This window comes from Triturus cristatus, chromosome 5_1 (genome assembly GCF_964204655.1).
Source record: "Triturus cristatus chromosome 5_1, aTriCri1.1, whole genome shotgun sequence".
Taxonomy (NCBI): Eukaryota; Metazoa; Chordata; class Amphibia; order Caudata; family Salamandridae; genus Triturus; species Triturus cristatus.
In genome coordinates this window covers 952,749,348-952,766,939 of record NC_140587.1, presented here as the reverse complement: position 1 = coordinate 952,766,939, position 17,592 = coordinate 952,749,348, and the positions used below count along the sequence as shown (strand labels likewise).

Genomic DNA, 17,592 nt, shown 5'->3' with positions numbered 1-17,592 from the left:
TCCTACCGCATAGGTACATATATGTGGAGTTAGGTATAGAAAATCAGAGTTACATGTTGTTATTTTTTTAGATAAGTTGTCGTTGATATCGTGTATGGAACAAAAGTGTCCACAAGGAAACATATTTTCCCAGTGGGGGAAGAAAATGAGGTTAAAAAACTGCAATCCTCAACAGAAATTGGTGAATTATCTGCTTGCAGATAATCACTTAGAGTAGGTTCAGAGTTATGTAACATACTAATGTAAATCTAGTAAAATGGAAGATTAAGAGGACAGAAATGCGGCATCTTAGCGATTAAAGGCAATCTGTGAGAAATAAATGGAGGAGTAGGCATTACGCTGCTCCAGTAGGCACATGCCTATGCTTTCTCCTACTGGGGCAGGAGTAGATGCAGGTCTGTATCTACTGGAGTAGAAGTAGGCTCAAACCTTCTACTAGTTCAGGAGTAGGCTTAAGTCTCCTGCTTTGGCAGGAGTAGGCAGACATCTGTCCTTTCTGGGACGTAAGTAGAAACATGAATGCACTTACTGGGACATAAGTAGGTATAAACCTGCACTATCTGGTGCAGAAGAAAACACAAGCCTGCTTCTCTGATATTTTTGACTGCTTTATGCACCGGCCCAGGCTCCTTAATGACGATATCCTTGTTAAAAGAAGTTTTGACACTTTATTACATTTCTTGTTTACAATGAACAATGAAGTACTTGAGGATCAAACACCATTTGGATCTGCTTAATTATTTGCTTGGTTACAGGATGGTGAGCATATCCGTCTTCTGGGTTCATAGGTCAGATGAGTGGTTGTACCACATCAATGGGTTTCCAAGGAGCACAGAGCATTAGTTTAATGACCCTGTTGAGAGAATGTTATTGATGGGGCAGTGAGTCACCACTGCGTCCATTGCTGGTTCTTTGTTAAGCAGTCTGTGGCATTTATCAGCTGCAAGATGCAGCTTAGTGGGCTGTCCTGGAATAAATGTTAACGCAGTTCCAGTGAATTATAACCTTCGTGCAAATAATGGCAGTACAAACACAACCATAACCTTCATCTGGTCTGTTGTTGGACCGAAGAGCGGGATGGGCACTAATCCTAGCCCTGGAACACGCTTTAGTATCAGAACTATGGTGCACCGAGAGAGAGAATGTGACAGTGTGCAGGGGATCTGAGATTGTTCCCTTTCCCTACAAGAAAATATTTAGATCATGGGGCCAACTCATTCTACTGCACAATTTTGCACATATAATGGCAATACAGTGTTAAGTTTTATGGACAGTTCAGAAGAGAAAGAGCTGAAATATTCCAAAACATCAATAATGAGCATTAAGGTGTGGAAATATGGATTTTTATGAACAGTTATGTCCCCTATCTTGGACCCCAACGGTTTCATGTATAAATCACAAGTACATGTATGTTCCCTCCAGTTCCAGTTTTGAAGACGCAAACACATGTGCGTCCACCGTCAACATGTCCTCTTTCAGATCCGCCATGATTGGGCCGGATATTCTATTCCTAAGTATGAAAGGCCACCGGCTTTATATGGTTCATTTATGCCATTTTACAGTCCAGGCGAGTAGGCCCTGATTCTGCCATTAAGCCTTTTCCTGCCTTCTGCCTCTGAAAGCTCCAGTCTGAGCTCGCATCTGTATCCATGAACTTTGTCCTACTCCCTGCGCGGCTAACGGTGCCTAACTCGGCCTGTCTGCCTGCCAAAAACTGTATTTCACCTTCAAGATTATCTGCTCTGCTACGCTCCTCATCCAATGCATTCCTGTCTAGCAGTTTAAGTAAACATTCCTCCAGCTACCGTGCAAAGAGGCCAGGCCTCGCTGTCCTCATACAAGTAATTCATAGCCCTGTTACCATGGAATATTCCTACCCCCCCGCATCTAGTGTAGACACTTAGACGCTTGTACACGCACTAACAGTCAGTATAGTCAGTATAGAATAAGATTCTATCCTAAGAGACCTCTCTTTTTGGATAACACAGTTCTTTAAACATAGGATGTAAGATATGATTTAGGATTAGGTTGACATAACCCCAGACTTCTGTCTCCACATGTAGAGCTAAATGTCAAGTCCCCTTCACCCCCTAGTTGCACGTCAATCACACGTCATGCTGCTGCGCGCGCATCTCTGCCAAGTATTTCTGCTGACATTGCGAAATTCTTTCATGGAACTACCCATTTGTGACATCATACCTAAATGACGTTCTTTAGTTACGCCTAGTTACACCCATTTTAGTTACGCATGTATGTTTTTATCTCTGTTATCAACTGTTACGCCTCCTGCATCTGTTTCACTATAATGCCTCCTCTATAAATATGATTATCTGTCAATAAAGTATTGTCCTTCACTTCCTGAACCTTCGTGGTGATGGAATATGGAGTCCTCAATTCGAATTGATTTTGGAATAAAGCCCGTTCCGAACCTCTAATACCACGGATTCTGCCTCTTATTTTACTGAGCTATTATTATAGATTTTCCGCATCAAATTAAGTACCGGTAATTAAATTATTTACCACAAAGGGCCTGATTATGATGGTGGTCGGACAATCGTTGCGGTAGTGCGACCTGCCGCCTACGAGGCGGCCTACCTACCTACAGCATTACGATGCGACTGCCACAACGGCAGTCACATACCCTATCTCTTGTATTGCAACAGGGATGCAGTTAACAGACCCCGCCAAGCTACAAAAATAATGGCACTTGCATATCCCTGCACTACGAGGCTGGCACCATACGGTGCCTGCCACATGGTGCAGGGACATGTAGGGGGCACCATAGGTGCCCTCAGTGCCCTTGCCCCAGGGGATAAGGGGGGCCTGCTACAGGCCCCCAAATCTGTTTGTACCTGCCGTTTCGTAGCTGGATGACCGCCGCGGAACGACCGCCAAAAAGGGATATCATTATCCCAATGGCTGTGCTTGACAGGCACCCCTGCAATGCTGGGCAATGTGGCTGCTCCGACAGGCGGTTGGAAAATGACCACCTGTCAGAACCGTGGCAGACGGTCTTTCGAACGCCACGTTTCTGCCTGCCATTGTAATCTGGCGGGTGGAAAACCGCAGTACGATGGCGGAGGGCCCGCCACCAACAGGCTGTCTGTGGCGGGCTCTCTGGCATTGTAATGACCCCCTAAGTCTCTGCTGTAGCAAATCATGGATGTCCCTGTAAGGGAAGGGGAGCATGAGCTGCTTCTTCGGGTCTAAATCAGGGTCACGTGGACATAGAACTCCTCAGCCCATCCAGCTGTAATTCTAGCCCCCTACACATCACCCCCGAGCCTACTGAGTTTCTTGCTTTTGTTCACATGGCCATCTGCCCCAGGAATATTACTAATTTCTTAATAAGCAATGTGGCAACTGAAATTTCCGGAAATAAGTTGTATTTTGATAACAAAGAACATAGAAGTGCTCATACAACCCACCACCCGTACATCCCCCCAAAAAATCAACCATTTGTAATATCTAACCCAGGTTATAAAATGTACCTCGTTTTGAAACTTTACCTATGCTCTTCTGTGATAAAATAAAATAAAAATGATCTAATTGAAAAATAGCGCCACTCTTTGATTTCTAAACTGACGTTAATTACAGCTAGCAAAGCCGTCTAAAGTAGAAAGAGTAGCCTCTCTAGAGCTACTGTAGCCTCTACTTTTCTCTGTGTGCTGGAGATTTAGGCAAAGGAGTCCCACAAAAGTGTCAATGAATGATCGAAAGCTGTAATTTAAAACTCACTTCACAAAAAATCTAAATCTATACATTTAAATCTATATATCTTTGACCTGCACCCACATCCCTGGGACTGCATATGTAAATCTATGCAGGTCTTAGATTTCTAGGCAAACCTGTGAAACACAGGTCTGTTGTGCAAAGGTTAGTGCAAACTCCTCACCGACCCTCTTCTACTCTTTTGGCATTGTGTTGACACTGTCGGTTAAAGAGGAGAGCCACGCGTTCATGCCCAGGGCGACGTCAGCTACCTCAGTCCTTCAATAATAATTCAGCCATTGGCAAAAGCGCAACTGACGACCAAGACTAATACCATTGGGTGTGCTAATATTCCAGGTTGTGATCAACCTGGCTACCCCCTTCCTTTTTTTTTTTACATAATAATAATTCCTATTTGTAAACCGTGAACATATCACCCCTTAATGTTTCAAGACCTGGGGGCCATCGGGGCGATTATCAATCAATCAAGTACAGGGGATATTCTATACAGTCACTAGTATAGAATTGTTCTTATAAAAACAAATCCTCTCATATAAGGCATATACAGAGGTAAAATGAAATAATTAAAAACTATGAATGATCGTGGACTATCAGCACTTAGGTAAAGAAACACTAAAGCGGAATCATTAGTGGGCTCCAGTGGGGGTGACATGGTTTATAAGGTTCTGTGGTAGGGTTGGGTATAGTACAAGCAACCCGTTGTTGTGTTGCTTTGAATACGGTATTGAGTCATGTTATGCTGTTTACTTTAGACATGTCAACAAATGCTCCTATATTTGCAGGCAACTGCAGCACTGCCTGGACAGGTCATGTGACAATCAACCATTTATAAATCTCTAAGGAATAAAAATGTATTGCTCCAGTTGTTTATTTAAGACACCATCCAGCCCAAAACAGTGGAAAAAACAGGGTCTTAAATTAACACTGATGGTGCCCACTTTGTGATATGGCCCCTTAACCTGTGATTACCTAAAAAACATGCCCAGCATCCAAAACCACCTGAATGAGTCTCTCTTCAGACACCTGAACATAAACCTAAGATGGAAGCACAAAGAGCAGCTAGCAACAAGCTCACGATCCTGATCTGTGACTACCGTCCGGAGAATGAAGAATACAAGAGGAAACTCTTCTGATAAAATGTCAAATTCTTCTGACAAAATACCAATAAAACCGCTTTGGCTTTTCCCTTTACTGCAGTCTGTGGCAGTCCAGATCAGTGCACCATTTTACATGATATGTCCGAAGGTGTTCTCACGGAGAATAACCTTTTTGGAAGAGAAATCCTGTGTAGTTCCTGGGTTTACAGTGGAAAGAGTACTACAGCAGCCCTCTTGAGGCAGGTGAACAATCCATTAGATCCTGGATACGGCTCTGTGGTTTTCTTTTGGCTGCATGCAGCAGTGGATTAATAATCCCTGTTCATAGGATAGATGACATCCAAAAGACAGCACCAACACTAACCCCATCAGCCGGACCTAAATGAAAATAACACACTTTATAGTAGATTGGCCGCATGAATTTCATTAACTTCAAGCTGTCAGTTTAGTGATACTCAAATTACGGCCTAGGGGGGAAAGGCAGGACGAGCTGCTGTTTAGTTGCTGAGCACTAATATTCAGAATAAATTATTAAATAAACAGGCAAGCATTTCTTAACCTGCAAATAAATGCTTGCCCATTTATTTAACTTTTTTTGGACCTCTTGACACAATCCCTGACCCACCCGGACCCTCTAACGCCACCCTGCCGGCATCAGCGTGGCCCTCGGTCACACCACAGACCATACTTTGTGGCGCCTGGGCAAATGTTTGCGAATACCCATGTGTCAGCTGATCAGTGAGCTGGGCTAACCATCTATGAAGTGTCTGATAGTCCATCATGGTTACTCCCGGAGACCCTTGGATCCATGCCTCTAGTTGCTGCAGGCCCATGTCCCCATTTCTCTGCCCCAACTCTCTCTCATAACCGATGAAATTCCTCTAATTGAAAATAATCATGGTGGGATTAATACGTAAAAAATGAGGGTTAGGTGTTAATTTGCTACCTTTTTGTATGACCTCCATCCTTCACTTTTCAAGTGATGTTCACAAGAAGCTGTCACCATCTATATGAAAGCAACTATCAACGTCAGCAGCCTCCTTATCATCGCTAAATCCAGGCTACTGTAGTGCTTAGACCTGTGTAGCAGATGAATTCAAGCCATAGAAAGGGACTGCATGTTGGTCAACATTAGATGGAAATTGTTAACTGGCGTTCACACATTTCATCCTGTATTTCAATATTGGGATCTATGCACCACGTACTAAGCAATCCAGCAATCTTCATCCACACTCATTTCAAGGCATTATATTGTGACATGTGCAGTGGATGGTCAATAGATACATCGTGTCTGTCGGCATTAGATTGAACCTATCCACTGCTGTCCACGTATTTCATCCTTGGGGGCAGGAACGCCACCTGAGTGGTGCGTGTGCGTTTGAGTCAGAGATGCTTTTCTGGATCGGATACAACCACTGATAGATAACTGATGAACAGGTAGCATCTTCTGGCCATCTCCAGTTTTCGGTTTGAGAGTCTCTCTACGGTTTCCCTCTTGGTGCCTTAGTCATGACACCAGAACATCTTACCTGGAAATCTGGATTGAAGGTCGCATGCTGAAGACAATCAGGTCAAGGTTTCCCTTTCTGCAGCAACAGATATGCCCAGTTTTTCTACACATTTCATAAATTTCACTCACTTGATCCATATTGGATCTTCAATCTTTTCATTAGTAACATCCACGTTTTTAATGTGTTTCACGTTGACATGAACTGAAGTCTCCTTCTGGAGTGTGGGCACTATTGATGCATGAAATAAAGACTGACTGGGACACCTAATTTGGCTAACTTGTAAAATACTTTCATTGCATTCTGTAGATCTTTTTTTCACAGTTCCTCTATCCTAATATCATTCTCTCCTCACAAACTTTTTTCTTTGCTCTTAGAGTTAATTATAAAAGATTATCTTGACCTTATCCTGCGCAGTTTTCCTCTCTTGATGCTTTCATTGTTTTAGTTGCTCAGGTCACTCTGAGTCTATAGTCCATGAAGAAGGCACTATAAAGAAACTAATGTATTTGATCCTATAAATAGAGGAAACAATGGTACAGAACCAATCAGCTCAGTTCTTGTCAAGGCGCAAGGATATTTTGAGGACTCTACCAATTCTGGTTCCAGTCATGAAAAGAAGACATGTATGTAAAGTTGTCTTGCTACAAAATCAGGCTTAAGGGCTGATTATGAGATGGACAGTACTGATAGGGTGGTAACTTTGCACGCGAAAATAATGTTACTGTGTGGTAACATTGCACTGGTACCAGCACTTATCAGTTACACCCTGTAAATTGGGGAATTACAGTGTGAAATCTCATTTACTGGTCATAAAATAACACCAAATATCCAAATGTTGTTAGGTTTTAATGTGTGCATTTACCTCCTGCTCTTAGAAGGTGGTAAATGTATGCTGCGGCCTCGGTGGGAGAAGAGGGAGTGGGGTTGTGGTGAGTAGGGGAGGCAAGGGGATGCTGTGTTCTCACAGGAAAAGATCCTTATATACTCCCGCCCGGCAAGAAAAAAAGTGATGGGCCCAGGCTTGGCCTCTGGTGCATGCAAAGGTTCATTTGATTATTTTGGGCACCATTACTTCCTGATAAATCCAGGTCTGGTGTTCCAACACCATGGAAAACCGGGTGCGGGAACACAGATCCACTCAGAATCAGGCAGAGTGGTGGAAGGGCATACAGGAACTCCATGCCACATGACTCATAACTAGGTCCTCAGTAGTATTTTTTTTTTAACTCCTATGTCGTAGAATAAGAATGTGGAGGGTACATGTAATCAATCAACAAGACCTAGAAGCTAACAGTAACTCCTTTCTATTTCTTTATTTTAGGCGAGGGGTTTTGCATCTCCACCAGAGCACCGGCATCAATGACCTAGGTCTGCCGCGTTGGCAGCTGACATCTTGTCTGGTTGTCGTTATAGTTCTTCTCTACTTCAGTTTGTGGAAAGGAGTGAAAACGTCTGGAAAGGTGAGATTTTTGGATGATAAACCACAGTTTTCTGCAAAGTGACTTATTAAAATCAATGGTGTAAAATATGTTATCTGAACTGCTGAATCATGGATGTATGAGCTATTGTTCTGTGTTGCGTGATCACTTTTAAACTCCATCTCTTCTTTCAGGATCCCAAAATATGGGCGTCCTAGAAAATTAATTTTTCACTCTGTATTTTTTTGGAAGAACATAACTACTGGCATTGTCTGATGAAAGCTCTAAGCCAGAGCACTCCGGATGGTTACCAGAAGATGGTGTCACTTCCTCTTCCACTTGGGTGGAGATCATTGTGGTCATTACAGGAGATACTGGAGTGCCTTGATCAAGTCTGATTGACAGAGTCGATGTCTATTCCCTCAGGCTAGTGAGTTTGTTTCCTTGTTGGGCGGCCTGTTGCAAAATCCTTTTGAAGTATAACAAGTGCATGTGAGGCTGTAACCTCCTTGATTGGCAGTTATCAAGGTGCTGTTGAATTCGGTCACTCGCCATGGTGTAGGTTCAAAACTAGGTTTCAAATTTTCGCCGCCTGGACAGGTGTCCAATAGTACAGGATCACCCACTTTGACTGATGGTGGTTTAGCGTGTCAACGCCGACTTACTATATCCTTACTGTGTCGTCTTTGGGTTTCGATGGCTTCACCGCTATCTATGTGGGGAGTCCAGGACAAATGGTTCAGGACTTTCACCCTTGTAACATCATGACTGGAGAGGTCTTGGTCGAAGTGTGAGGCGTGTTGTGGTAGCCCTGTAAAAACTGGTGTATGGCCCATTCTACATGCTGTTCCCTAGTTCAGCAATCTGGATAACTTTGTTGAGTGTCTTCATAACTTTCCATTCCTCTCCATTCACTTGGGGCCATTGCAGTGTGATTTTTCAGTGTTTTTTACCAAGGTACTGGACACGTGTCTTTTTCTTGTCCTTGGAATGGTGGACCATTGTCCTTTCTGACCTTCAGGGGAAGGCTGTGAGTGGCAAGCACCTTTTCTAGTTCCGATATTTCCTTGTCGGATGATGTGACGTGAACCACTCCTCGTCTGTATATTTACTGTAATTGTCAACAATGACGAGGAGGTGATGGCCTCCAGGCAGAAAGGCAAAGTCTGAGCTCGATCAAGCCTAATGCAATTTGGGACTGTCTTGAGATATGACCAGAGCAGGCGAGTCAGCTTGCCCTACTGCTTTGCAAGTTAAGCAGTTGGCAACAATTTCCTCAGTCGGGAATCCAAACTTAGTCTTCACTACTCCTTGATGAGTGTGGTGGGTGGTTTGTAGAATCCTGAGCAAGATCTGGGGCGGAATGACACAATGTGGCTTCCTCATAACAGCAGCTCACCTTCTGCTAAAGACTGCTCCCTGCAAACTTTATACATCACTTGTATGTGCTTTCAGTTGTTCATTTTGGCTGTTCTTTCATGTTGGGCCATCAGTTGTTAATGGCAAGCACAAGTCTGACATGCCAGAAGCATTTGTCAATCTGGGAATCTTGGCATATTTCGGTTAGGGTCTTAGGCTTTGGCCATGACCCATTGACAACCCGAAGAATGTATTTCTTCGTTCCTCTGGATGCCTCCTCAGCTGAGGTTGCAGCTCAGTAGGGGTGTGATAGTCTGCTGGATTATCATGGCTGGGCAGATAAACAATCTCAAATGCATATTCCTGGAGCTGTAAGATCCATTTCTACATTCTGAGGGATGGTTTAGACCTTGGCCCTTGGAACAGGGTCACTAGGGGCTTGTGATCAGTACACACTTGAAGTCTATTTCCATACAGATATAGATGAAAGTGTCAGCATCCATGTAGCACATATTGACCTCTTGCTCACTTTGTTCTGCACTGGTGAGAGTTTGATTGACACGAGGGACTGGGTCCTACCCATTGGGATGTTTTTTCTGCATCAGAAGAGCTCCAAGTCATGCTGGGTTGGTGACTACAACTAGTTCAGTTTGTTTGGTTGGGTCATAGTATTTCATCATGATCTCTGCTGATAGGGCAGCGTTGGTGTCATCAAAAGCTATTGTTCTTCGGATCCCCACATGCATGGAGTTTTGGCCTTCAAGTGGTCATGTAGTGGTTCAGTTGGTGAGGTGAGATTGTGGATGAATCTGCCACGATATGTGACCATGCCTAGAACATTTCCAATGTTTCCAACGTTTGACACATTGTTGGGCAGACAGGCAGTTTGAATGTCTTGTACCTTCTTTGGGTCAGTGACACTTCTCATTCAGAAAACCTGTATCTGACGAACTCAATGGTTCTTAAAAAAAGCAAATGTTTCATGATGAAGTGTCAATCCACTTTGTTTTAATGCGTTACAGTAGTGCTCACAGGTGTCAGTTGTGTTGCCACACGGTCAGGACAAAAACTAATTACTAATTGCTGACATTCAACAACCCATGTTATGTTATGTTATGTTATATTATGTTATGAGGGAATTTATAAAAGCGCATGTACACAAAAAGGTCTCTTGGCACTAAGTTAAGAACCACCACAGAAGTTGTGTCTAGCAAGAGGCCTGAATGAAAAACCAGGTTTTCAATTTTTTTCTAAAACTCATATAATCAGACGTCTGTCTGATCTCGATCGGCATGGAGTTCCAGAATTGGGGATCCAACTTAAAGAATAGTGAACAGCCCATTCTTTTGCACTTAAATCTGGGGACTGTCAACAAGTTCATTTGCGCTGATCTGAGATTCCGTTTTGGGAGGTAAGGATGGGTCTTTTTAGAGAGAAATTTGTGGCCTCTGTCATTGATTTTGGGCCTCTGTCATTGATTTGGGGCCTCTGTCATTGATTTGGGGCCTCTGTCATTGATTTGGGGTCTCTGTCATTGATTGCCTTGAAGATAATACAACCCATCTTAAACATGGACCGGTGTACAACGGGAAGTGAATGGAGTTCCTTCCTCAATGGCTTAGTATGACAGTGCCTGGGCTATTGAAAGATGATTCTGGCAGCTTGATTTTGTATCAACCGAAGCCTATAAGTTTGGTTGATAGGGAGACCTAAGTAAATGGCATTGGCATAGTCCATTCTGGACAGAATTATGGCCATCATGATTACCATGCTTGCTTCCCTGGTGAAAAATCTTCAGATTTTTCTGAAGTTTCTCAGTTGATAAAAGTAGGATGACGTAACCATATTTATCTTGGATTGCATAGAAAGATTAGCATCAATTTGGATAATGAGACTCTTTACAGCACTCTTGGGGGTTGGTGGAACTCCTAATGTTTTCGGCTAGTGTGTTGGAGTCCAATGGTTTAGTCTTTTGTTGGAGATGACTATCTCTGTTTTATCAGAGTTTCGTTTAAGGTGGTTGTGATTCTTCCAGTCTTTGATGAATAACATAGTGTTTTGGAAGAATACCATGGAGTCCTGAGTCTCGTCAATTGAAAAAAATCAATTGCATGTCGTCCGCTTAATTGTAAATCTTAACCTTCAATTGTTGGAGGGAGTGAATCAAGGGGTGAATATAGAGGTTAAAAAGGTGGGGGGCGGGTAGGAGCCCTGAGGCACCCCACAGGTTGTGATGACTATGGCAGAGCTGTAGGGTGCAAGCCTAACTGATTGGGTACGATCTTTCAGCAAGGATTTCATCCATTCTAAGGCAGTGCCTCTAAGACCTGCCGCTGCCATTCTATCCGCTAGTAACGCATGATCCACGGTAACGTATGCCGACAACAGGTCGAGTAGGACCAATGCTTGCGTCTACCCCCTGTCAGCTCCTTCCTTCAGGTCGTCCACAACACTTATAATGACTGATTCAGTCGAATGAGAGGGCCGAAAATCTGCTTAGTAGAGATCTAGGAAATCTAGGATTTTTGCTGGGTAAGGGAGAAGCGAGATGGGTCTATAGTTGCCTAACTGTCGGGGATCCATAGCAGTTTTCTTTTGGAGCGGGATTATGACTGCTTCTTTAAAAGCATGAGGGATCACACCTTGCATAAGTGAAAGGTTGAGCATGGCAAGGGTACTGTCTGGGAAAGTGGTAAGGATGTCTTTTTGTATATCAGGGGGACAGGGGTCTTTAGGTGAGCCTGATTTTACTTTATTTGTTAATTCTCTAAGACGTTCTGAATTTATACCATGGAAGGTAGAAAGCATGGAGGGATTGGTATCTTGCTGTTGGAGTTTCCAGTCCTGAGGACTAGGAGCAATGGAGTCTTGTATTTTCTTAATTGTGTTCACAAAGAAGCAATTAAGATCATCACACAGTGCCTGAGAAGGAATAATAGCAGGTGTTATTCGGTCTGGGTTTGATAATTCCTTTACTATATTAAAGATATCTTTTGCTTTGTTTTCCGAGCTTAAGACTTTGCTAGTAAAAAAGCTTTCTTTGCCTCTAAAATGGCTGCTTTATAGGCTGTCAGGTATTTTACATATATTTCCCTATTTTCTGGCGTGTACGTTTTCTGCCATTTCCGTTCAGCCTGGCGGTTTCTTAGCTTTGCTAATTTCAGCTCTGAGGAGAACCACTTAGAAGCCTCATGCCGCTGCAAGGGACTGGCTATACTATGTAAAGGGGCATGTATCTCAAATGCCTTCAGTTGCCAATTTGTAATAGCTGTCTCAAACTTGTCAACATTATCTATTCTTGGTGGGAGGTTAGATGCCAGGGTATTATGAAAGACAGCCAGGTTGATATGATTCCAATTCCTGGTAATTTATTTCAGGCCAGCTGAGTGTTTGGCTAACGAGAAATCACTTAAGGTAAAGCTTATTAAATGATGATCTGACCAGATGCATGGATTGATTGTTATATTCTGGACTGAAAGATTGATGGACCATAACTGGTCAAGTGCATGTCCTTTAATATGTGTGGACTCATGTATGTGTCCTTCAAGATACAGGTTTGTTAGCAAGTCAGTAAGTTCCTTGGAGCTCTTGCTCCCCTCTTCCTCATTTGCCCAATAATTCAGGTCTCCGACTAACAGAATTTTTGCATAGTGTTAGAAGGTGGTTCTGATACAATGGGCCGCCTGGATTTTTAGCTTTTTGAGCATCTAATTGTTGAGCTTTTACTGTGAGGGAGCCTCATAAGTTGGGACTCACCCACAGTGACCTCACAATGAAAGAGACAGCATGGGGATTCTACTGGTGTCCCCCTGGCTTGACCAGGCCGTTGCACAGCTGCAGGAGGAAGGGGCACTGGGCTATTTACATGCAGACACATGTGTACATGCGTGTGCACATGTGTGCGGGCTGCGCAGGGGACATTCCTGGTGTGTGCAGCTCCAGGACAGATACAAGGTGAATGGTGTGGCAGGACTTATGCAGAATTGGGTGGTGACATGGAATAGGCTTTATACACTGGGAAGAAAAATGCCAGTGAAAGTCAATTTGCTTTACAGTGTTTATTCCATTATTCTCTTATGGGGATGAGGTGCACATGTGCTAGTTTTACTTTCCTAAGGCCAACAAATTCCAGACACGCACCGAAGTCCACTGTGAGAAGAAGTATTCTGCAGAGTCCAAAGTCATATTTGTACTGCTTTTGGGTCATCCAGAAATGTTATATTTCTCTGAGTCAGCTCATAACCAGGGCCTGGCTGGGGGCTAACTCTGCCAGGCTGATTTAATGATCTTCCTCTCCATGCCTTGTCCTCAGAGGCCCAGCCCAGCACAATCAGCATTCCAAGGGCAAGGGCCTCCACTCCAAGAAGAGAAGATGGGTTCATGTAAATGTAAATGTAAATGTGTTTGTACTTATATAGCACACAGCTACCCCGGACCGGGGTCTCCCGGCGCTGTATTCATACCGCTAGGGAACCCTTCCTGCTTTTTCCATGTGAAATGTCCACTCCTGGGCATCCCAGGGTGAAGCCAAGCATCCCCAGCGCTGTGGGGCCGTTGTGGAGATTAAGCAAGCTATTGCCCAGAGTTGCAGCGTGGGACCCATGATTAGAATAGGCACTGAGGCGAGAATATCCGGTCCGCGGAATTTATAGCCCGAGACCCTGCCGTGACGGGAATCGAACCCTGGTCCCGGACCAGTGCTCTGCATCGAGGTCTGCCGCTCTAACCATTGAGCCACACTTCTCCACCAGGCCGCTCTGGAGGGAAGGCAGCCTGGGGGAAGGGGCACTCAGAGACCATGTGGTAGGAGACCCTGGATGACACCATTTTGAACAAACCCAGAGGCCTGGGCAGGAAGGAGGGAGCAGGGGCAGAGAAGTGATGTGTTGCTGTGTGATAGGGCAAACAGAGACTTCCTGCCAGCCCCCTCCCCAACATTTAAAAGAACTTGCACAGGAAGAGGAGCTCTCTCTGGGGTGTGGTCTGCTGAGGCAGAAGGTGCTGGAGCCTGGCGCAATGGGTAGTTGGAAGGAGGAACCTCCTGACTATCCCAAAATCCTGAACAGCACCAGGAGAAGCGACCAGGACCAGTGCGCAGAAGCAGGGGCCTCTGCGCAGGGAGAAGAGAGGCCCAGGAGGAGAGCCAGGTGAAAGGCTGGCGCAGGGAGCCAGTGAAGACAGCCTTTCAGAGACCCAGATGGCAAAGGAGAGTGCTCCCAGTGGCTGGGGAGCACCACCAGGAGCAAGAAGCGGCCAAGATCACCAAGATCGGACCCTTGGGGGCTGAGATATGCCCCCCGGAACGTAGGCAACCTTTGACCTCTGCCATGACCGACGATGAAGCGCGTGTGGCTCCGCCGCCGGTCCAAGATGGGCCCCCGGGGTGGGTCAGGTCCTGGGGGCTGCCCCCAACAGAAGTTAAGGCGGGGACTGCCGTCACGCTCTCCGTGAAGAGAGTGAAAAGGGGGCCTGGGTTCCCAACTCTGGGCCCCGCTGCAGGCGGGGGGTGCCGTCGTGTCCCCCGCAAAGATGGAAAACGGGGAGCGCGACGAAGAGACCCCGCGCAGACGGGCTTGCCTTTGGCGCACTAGCGGCGAATCTCCTGCACGCACCTGCTGAGCGTCCGCGCAGCCATCATACTTTTAATCCATGTGGAGTGTTCCTAACTCTGCCCCTCCCTTCCCAATTGGTTAACCCTGCCCAACCAGCCTCCCGTTCAACTCAGGAAAGGCAGAAAGAGCTGCGATGATGGCTCGAGTTGCCTACAGGTGAGCTACAAAATCAAATGTAGTCCTGACGGCGCTGACTGTGTGCAATTTTGAAAGACATCGGCAGTGATGGAAATCCCAAAATATAGCCTGCACTATCGTGCAGTCCCGCATGCGTTGAGAATGTTGTGCTGTATCTAGATTCCCTGCTGAGATTGATCTGATGATATCCTGACTTCAAAGTAATCCTTGAGAACTATTTGGCTCCATTGATTTCAGTGATGATGTCATCAACTGTGGGTGTCAGACTGCACTCTCTCTTGATTTCCCCATTTGCCATTCACATGTCCACATATATGTGGATGGCTCTAGGGTATTTTGGTGCTATGATGGAGTGCAAGCATGCGTTTCGGCCCTCCAGTTTCTCAATACGCTTTTCAGCTTCAAGGCTCTCTAGATTGAGTTCTACTTGTGCTTGGATGTGAAAGGGGATTCTATTATGTTGGAGCACTACTAGTTGGATGGTGGAATCTCTTTGAAGGTTGGCAACGTCATTCTTTAGGCAACTGCTGCTTTGGAACACCTGTGCAAACTCGTTTTAGTGACTCTGCTGCACTGCAACTGATGAGGTTGGTCCCTTTTCCTTGAGTTATGAAAAATCTTACTAGAATAGGGTTTTGCTGGTGTTTGACTTTGGAGCCAAACATTTTGGTGAGATCATATATGGACAGTACAACTACATGTGTTGATTTTTGTTGTTGTCTGGCTTAACATTGGTGATGGACGAAGTTGTTGGTAGTCCTGCATCAGTATAAAGCACAGCATGGCACCTGTATCAAGCAAACAGCCTGTCAGGTGTCCAGGGATTTGTAATTGGCATTGTGGTTGTTTTCTCCTCACGTCTAGTGCACTCCAAGCTCATAGATTAGGTGTAGTTGCATGATGAGGTTTTTTCATCAGAGTCTTCTAGCTGGTCTCTTTCTCCTTTATCAGACTTGACATGCCTCACAGTGGCATTTGCTTTCTTTTTTGTCTGGCCAGCTTTCATATTTTGTGTGCATGTCATTTTACAGACTCATGCTCAGTGATTAAATTTTCCGCATGTGGTAACGTGATGTATTGTGTTACCACTTTACCCACATGGTCTGTTTCCTTATTGGTGTGACTGTCTCTTTGACACAACATGTGCTGCCTCCTTGGGTTTGCTTGGCTCTGCTTTGATCAATTTAGATATAAGTGATAGTTCTATATGAGCTGTCCTTGCACCTGCAAGTTTGTGGGTATGCCCAAGGTCGAGCATGGTAGCCAGGGGCATTTTGGCAGTTTTTAAACTTTCTTTCTGAAGCGCTGAGGAGCAGCACACTTGAATGACTTGTGCCTGTAATTCTTCTTCTACGTTTTGGAGTTCGCAAGTGCTGGATAGACCTCGCAGGCACACATAGAAAGCCTTTATAGTCTCTTGCAGGCCCTGTCTTGCTTGCCGAAAAACAAACAGTTCGTAGTCAGGATTAGCTTGTGTGCTAAACTGAAGTTCAGAGCTGTTAGCGCTGCTGTGTGTCCATCATCTGGACTGATGTCTTGGAGTGTCTCAGACATATTTTGTACTTCCTCACCTACTAGGTGAGAGAGGATGGTCCTTTTTGCTCAGGATCTGTCTCTTTTGTAACTTTTAAATAGTTTTTATACCAGGTCATCTATACTTTGCAGCATGCTGCTACTGATGAGAGTGCTAATAACATGTTGATTGGCTGAATTGCACTTGCAGCATTGATGAGCATGATGAGCTGTGGTATGATGTAACCTTGGGGTAGGGAAGAAGTCATTGTGTTCAGAGTTGAGGCTCATCGACTGGTGACTCATCCAGTCTTGTGTGTGTGTCCTAAACAATTGCTTCATTGAGTTCTGGCACTGTGAGTGATTGGTCAGTTCACAGAGTCAGATGCTCCTCATTATTTTGTGGTGCACTTAACTGTTTCTTGTGAGCTGCTGCTATGGGTATGGTTATTTTCATGCTCCCTTCAGTGCTAGGATGAGGCTTATCTGCCTCTTGCACTTTGGTTAGCTGGAAAACGTGCAATACTTGTTCTGACCACAAGAGGGCTGTGTAGTGTCTTGATAATATGAGCGCTAGGACCCTTGGGGTTCTGGGTGGGCTCTAAACAGGAATTACATAATCTGCTGGGAGGTGTTAAGGTGTGGTTATAAAAGTTATGATGCATTACATGTAGTGTGTGATTGTATGCAGAGAAATAAATATGTCTATTACAGATCTCCATGTGTGGCGTATTCATTTGCATGCTCCCGGGGCTAGGTAAGATGTAGCATGAAGAGTGGGGGATACATGCCCCAGAGAAATAAAGCTGCTCTCCCTGAGAGTCTGCAAAGGTACAGCAAACTGCTCATGTGTGCCAGGTGTGCCCCAAATCGATGAAAAGCAGTCTGCAATTGCCTTATGTGGAGTCAAAGTCCCGCTCCAGCCCATACACAGCCAGCAAAGTAGTTGAAGCTGTGAAGAGAAGCACATTCAAAAAGTTTGCCAGAATCCACTGGTAAGGCTGAAAGAAGAGAGACTGCCCCACACCATAACACAGAGCCATCATCCATATGAAGAAAACATTAAAGGCAGTTACAACTAGGCCTGGGCGGTGAACTCCGCTCCGTTCGCTGAGTTTGTGGAGTTTTCTGCAAGTGGAGTGCAGAAAACTCCACTCCGTGTAGTGCAATGGAGTTTTTTGCCCCACTCACGATCATGAACAGTAAGTTTGCG

General features: G+C 44.8%; 1 protein-coding gene across 1 annotated transcript in view; it reads left to right on the top strand.

Moving 5' to 3' along the window:
• The window catches only part of SLC6A3 (solute carrier family 6 member 3), a 506,641-nt gene that overhangs the window by 315,772 nt on the left and 173,277 nt on the right, over positions 1-17,592 (top strand). Inside the window, exon 5 of the mRNA XM_085604173.1 lies at positions 7,662-7,800. Within this exon, the coding sequence (XP_085460299.1) occupies positions 7,662-7,800 (139 nt within the window). The remainder of the gene's footprint in view (positions 1-7,661; positions 7,801-17,592) is intronic.